Below are 5,982 nucleotides of genomic sequence, written 5' to 3'. Positions count from 1 at the left end.
ACAGTAACAATTTACATGTAATTTCCTAAGAAGAATTTTTACACACACATACACACAATCAATACTGACAAAAAACACATAGAAACAATCCTGAGACAAATTATATCATAACAAGAGAACTGTCTGTCAATAAAAAGCTATGAGGGAGAGTAAGCACCATGAAAAAATAATAATAAATAAAAATAATTAATAATAATTATTGTCAAGTTATATCTGGTAAGAATCTACAATATGAAACTGTTCTCGCGGTGGTTAAATCTGGCCGTCTATAAACTAAATAATAATAAAATCAATAAAACATCGTCCTTATAGCATTACATACACACACACACACATATATATATATATATACATAATATATATTCGTGTATTTGCATGTAATCTGTATTGTATGTACGTGAAGATACATATACAATACATACAAACACGAATATGTATATATAGAAAACTACCTAGACAATAGGAGGTTTTTTTTTAGGAGGCAATAATAATAATAATAATAAGAAATAATAACAAACCTACCAAAAAATGTGATAACAATAAAAGCGTTGAGGAGCTAATTAAATCTGACCAGATTCCATTTAGAAAACGGTTTATTGGTAGAATTTTTAAGTGAGGAATAAATTTTTCGAAACTGTTTCAACCAGACAATTAAAGTATCTATCTATTAATCCGTAATCAATCAATCAATCAGTCAGTCAGTCACTCAATCTACCAGCCAATCATAAAACATGAAATCCTATCAGATTATAAGATATTCATTACATTATAACTTATCCTAAATACAACCCTTGCAAATAAATTACATCAAAACCACGCACTAGCTAACGTACCAAATGACATTAACATTGTAAACTGCATTAATGTCACCACCTAAGCACACATCATCACACTGACATGTGCAATTCTATGGTCCAAGAGATCAATAGAACTCCACAATCCATTAACATATTACATCAACACTATCAGCCAACTAAATTAACGATAACACAAGAAGACACTAGCTAATTACATAATTAATTACATAATTTATTTGCAATCTTTAGCCCCAAAAGTTACATTAATGCAATGAGGTGACTGACCCTGATGACGGTAAACTAAAAATAGACAGATAGAGAAGGATTTGTAAATGTAATGTTATTAATTAATTAATTAATTAATTTATTTATTACAATGGTTAAATAACTTATCAATCAATCAATCAATCAATCAATCAGTCAATCAATCAGTCAATCAATCAACTAATCAATCAACCAATAGCATATTAATTGCTAGCAAAAAATTTTTAAATAATTAAAAATTGCATGCTAAATAAAATATTACATGTAACGATAATAAACCATATTCAACGTTGAAGACGTCGAAATTCATCATATCATTCATATATTTTTACATTCAAGTCTTTTTGTTAGTTTCGTTCTATTCATTCATTCTTTCATTCATTCATCCATTCGTTCACTCAATCCTATAAGAGGTCAAGTGGTAAAGTTTCTGGGAGTTCCAAGCTTGCTACAAAATGGTATCTGAGAGGTTTGATTTAATGTTACTCTTAAATAATTTCAAATAATATTATTCTGATGTTAAATGTTATAATTAGTACAGACAGACAAGTAAAGACAGACAGGACAAGACAGACATACAAAACAGACAATTAGAGACAAACAAATAATAATCAGACGGGACGGATAAACAAATAGGAAAACAAACAAACAAGCAAACAATCAGACAGACAAACAAACAAAGACACAGACAGACAAAACCAAGCACTAACTTTTCAGAATTATATTTAACCCTGAGGGCCTGCTGTGGGACATTGGGACTGTTGTGGAGGGTGGTGAAGATGGAGTTTAGGCATTCGGACAGACTGAACACCGTGTAGCTTGTTATCCTAGATAGCTCTGACATCTGGCGAGCGGGGAGGTAATTTTAATTCACCATTGGATGAATTATTTCAAATTATAAAACCTCCCAGAAACAAAAAACAACTTACTCACAGCACAAACACACACACACCTTTGTGTGGAAACAATTCCTCTAGAATGAAATAGACAGACAGACAACATACTTATACACATCACTTAGAGAAAAAACTTGCACACAACTAAAGAGAAGCAGATAAAGAGAGAGAGAGAGAGAAACACACACACACGCGCACACAAACTTACACATCCAGTCATGTTGATGAGATAGTGGGAAAGTGCGACACAGCTCGTTGAGATCATACTCGGCGAGAACTTCAGGAAACAGTCACCGAAGACTGTGGTCGTCTCCAGCATGTACTGTGTTAAATTAATTACCAACCTATCACAACATTTGAGAATATTTCATCTTATTCAATGTATTCATTTAGGTTAACGTACAACTACTACTACTACTACATTATCAGCGTGCTATGAAACAACAAAACTGAAGTACCAAAAAAAAAAATAAAAAAGAACTAGATGACGTCTGTCACAAACCATAGCCAGGGAATTCCACCTCCCGCCATCGTCACAGACGCCATTGGGCCCCTTCTTGTAGGCGCCCAATCGGTCGAGGAGGTCGCAGCAGAAGTAGTTAGGCGTGGGGGCTGCCACCAAGAAGTTGAGAGTTTTGAGAATGGCCTGCTCCATCTGGAGGACTTGTTTCATGGTGTATGTATCGTCCGTTATGTAGACAAACTCGGCTACATCGGGCGGATAGATCTCTTCGTATTTGCTGGAGTTAAGGGAGAGTGGAGGAGGTGAAGTAGTGGATAGGTAGATAGAGAGATAGAGAAAGAGAAAAAGAGAGAGTATAAGCAGCGTTTAATCAAGAGAAACGGATAGAAAGAGAGAGAGAGAGAGAAAGAGAGTATAAGTGCAGAAAATCAAATTTGAATTAAATGTTTCTAATATTGTGAAAAAAACGACATGGAAGTTTGAGTTTATAATGATGATTAGATGGGAGAGAGGATTATTTCACAGAAGCATGGACTGGCAGATGTTTAAATGTGGGCTGACAATGACTGAATGAATATATGGACAGCCACGGAAATGAATGAAAAGAATACAAAGACAAACGAACGAACGAACAAACAAACAAACAAACGAACAAGCAAACAAATGAACAGACAAAAAAGCTAAACTAACGCAGCAATAAACATGGCCGCTGCCCCCAACAACTGCAGACGACACCTTATAACTGACATCATCGACAAGAACCTGAAAATTGAATTTAAAAAAAAATTAACTATGAATGAAATCATCACAACATTATCAAAGATATAACACAACATACAAACATTTTTTCAACAGCACTGAACACAAATCAATCATTCATTCAATCAATCAGATCAACCGGTCAGTCAAACAATTAGACCAACCAACCAGATCTGCCAATCAACAAATCAAACCAACCAATCAAAGCTACCACCACACCAACAAACCCATCCAATCAATCATTCCTTAACCTATCAATATAATTGACGGCCAGAAAGAAGGTCTCCCTCTTCAGTTTGTACTCGTCTGCAACTTCGACCAGCCAGTCCACTAAGATGGACCTCATCGAGTGATTGATGTCCGACTGCCTTTCCATGTAATTGGCCTTTGCCATATACCGTTGCTGAACGAGATGGTCACAAGGTGAAGTTCATTCGAGTTGATTAGTTAAATGGGTGAAGGTATAGGTCATTTGATATGGAGAGTCATTGGTTAATTAGTAAAATAGGTCAAGGTAATTTAAGCGGGGCAGTCATAAATTAGGTCGATTTTTATTGCAAAATTGTTTTTGCATGTTGCTGATGTTCTCTCTCTCTCTCTCTCTCTCTCTCTCTCTCTCTCTGTGTTAATGCTAATATGTGCTACAGTTGTGTATGTATGTATGCCTGCATGTTTCTAACAATAGCTGTCAATCACTTTTAATAAGACCGCCCTTTTCTCGGCTCACTAATAAATCAATATCTCACGCCCCCTCACCAATGACTCCATGTCTCACTCCCTCTTACTAATGTCTTACCCTAACTCCCCCTCACCAATGACTCTACATCTCACTCCCTCTCACCAATGGTCCCACATCTTACCTCTGCCTCTTTACCATAGGTGAGAATATCATCTCTATATTCTGGCAAGGAATAGACATCCAACAACGCAATTTGTTGATTGATTAGGGATCGACGATGCTGCCTGGCGGCCACCTCTGTAGGGATGTGCTGTTTCTGCTGCTGCTGTTGATGATGTTCGAAGATGGTCGTAGAACTCATTCGTCGTCCTTCAAAGGAGATGTCGAGATCTGATTGATTGGTGTTGTTTTATGGTTTTCAGATTATGTTATTGTGGTTAACTAGGGCAGCAACCAACTTACCAGATCAAACAATTAACATTTTGTGCTATCAATAAAAAATTCAATTAAGAAACAAACAAGTGACACACACACACACACATACATGGACAGGTAGAAAGAGGAAATGAGAGAGAGAGAGAGAGAGAGAGAGAGAGAGAGAGAGAGAGAGATAAAATAGCAAATCAAAAATGGTAATCAAATCAATCAAGCAGCCAACCCACCCACCATTAAACGTTGAAGGAATATCATTGTCGTCGTCGTCGTCATCATCATCATAAATGTCATAATGACTCCTACCAATACTACTACTATTACTAATACTGCTGGCGTTGTTGTTGGATTTAAAACTTCTGCTGTTGGCAGCAGTTACTCTATTACCGGCAGTCAAATCCACGTTGATGTTACTATTGCTAACGTTATTACTTTGTTGTTGCACTATGTTGGTTATTTCGCCAAAAGCTTTGAATTTCTTGTTATTAATAGCAGTAGAGGCAGTAGTGGAAGCCGCTGCAGTAGCCACAAGATGATGATGACGGTGCATGTTTGCAATGAATGCATTAGAAGTTGCTGTAGCTGCAATGGCTGGTGGCCTGTCGTATGACACCTCCATGTCATCTCCGCTGTCGTTGCTGTTGTTGTTACGAAGGAGGTTGTTTCGAGTGTTGTTGTTCCTGGTGGCATTTTTTCCGATGTTGTTGTGATTGTCGTTCAGAGCCTTGAGGGCTTTAGTGGCTCTATCCCCAGCAGCCTGTGATGGTTTTCTGATCGATTCAGGAGAGTCCTCATAAATTACAAAAGTTGATTTTGTTGGTCCTTGTTGCCGAGATCTGGTGTTGACCATTGTGTTGTTGTAGGTAGAGCGAGTTGATGCTGTCGTCGATTTTGTCGATGCTGCTGTTGTAAGACTCAATCTGCCATTGTTGCGGCCAGAAACAATCGAGGCAAAGGAGGAGGTGGTGGATGGTTGTACATGCCCCACGCTTGCCTGATTACTGCTTCTAGATGTATTCTAAAGTTGGTTCAAAATTTAACTATGGATATATATATCATTTGATTTGGTATTAATTATTATTTATATATTATTTATTTATATTATTTTTCTTTGAAAAAAAAAATACTACGTTAAAAATAAACGAAAATTGAGAAAAATATTTCACCCTACCTGTAGTAATCTAGTATGCTGCTTGGCGGCTCGGCTTGGTTGAACTCTAGATTTAGTGTTGGCGGCATGGTTAACTAGATTGGCCAGAGCATTTCTCTGCTGCAACGGTTGCTTAGTCACGTGTTGTTGCTGCTGCTGCAGGCCACCAGCACCTGAAGCAGCCGTTGCGGCCACGGTGTCCTTTCGCGTCTGCCTGCCAACCCGATTAGTGACCACCACATTTTCAATGTCCGACATGTCTATCATGTGCGCCATCTTTCTTTCGTTAGGGTACGTAAAAAGAAAGATTTTGAATTAATGAAAATACCGAAAATTAAATGGTAAGGATGGGCCCATAACACGAAAAAAAATTTTTAACAAAAATAAATCAACCCATCGCAGCCTGATTCAAACTTAGAAAACGTATAAATTAAAAACACTTCATATTAGATTAATGAAATGATTCGAATAACCCTACCTCCCCAGTTTGAATGATGATTTCCGACAACGTTAACTGACGTTTATTACTAATTAAAATCCAA

The 5,982-nt window shown here is 37.0% G+C and overlaps 1 protein-coding gene across 1 annotated transcript; it reads right to left on the bottom strand.

Annotated features, from left to right (window-relative positions):
* HELRODRAFT_116074 (hypothetical protein) lies at window positions 1-4,840 on the bottom strand (the record flags this gene model as incomplete). Its single annotated transcript, XM_009031477.1, has 8 exons — window positions 1-1,523; window positions 1,772-1,905; window positions 2,166-2,279; window positions 2,460-2,697; window positions 3,111-3,182; window positions 3,431-3,582; window positions 4,040-4,248; window positions 4,525-4,840. The coding sequence occupies 8 exons, from the start codon at window positions 4,838-4,840 to the stop codon at window positions 1,466-1,468; spliced, it is 1,293 nt and encodes a 430-aa protein (XP_009029725.1). The 3' UTR covers window positions 1-1,465.
* Window positions 4,841-5,982: the final 1,142 nt, after the last annotated feature.

Source organism: Helobdella robusta, assembly GCF_000326865.2.
Source record: "Helobdella robusta unplaced genomic scaffold HELROscaffold_74, whole genome shotgun sequence".
Classification (NCBI taxonomy): domain Eukaryota; kingdom Metazoa; phylum Annelida; class Clitellata; order Rhynchobdellida; family Glossiphoniidae; genus Helobdella; species Helobdella robusta.
Note: the sequence above shows the minus strand (reverse complement) of the source record. Positions and strands in the feature narration are given on the sequence as shown.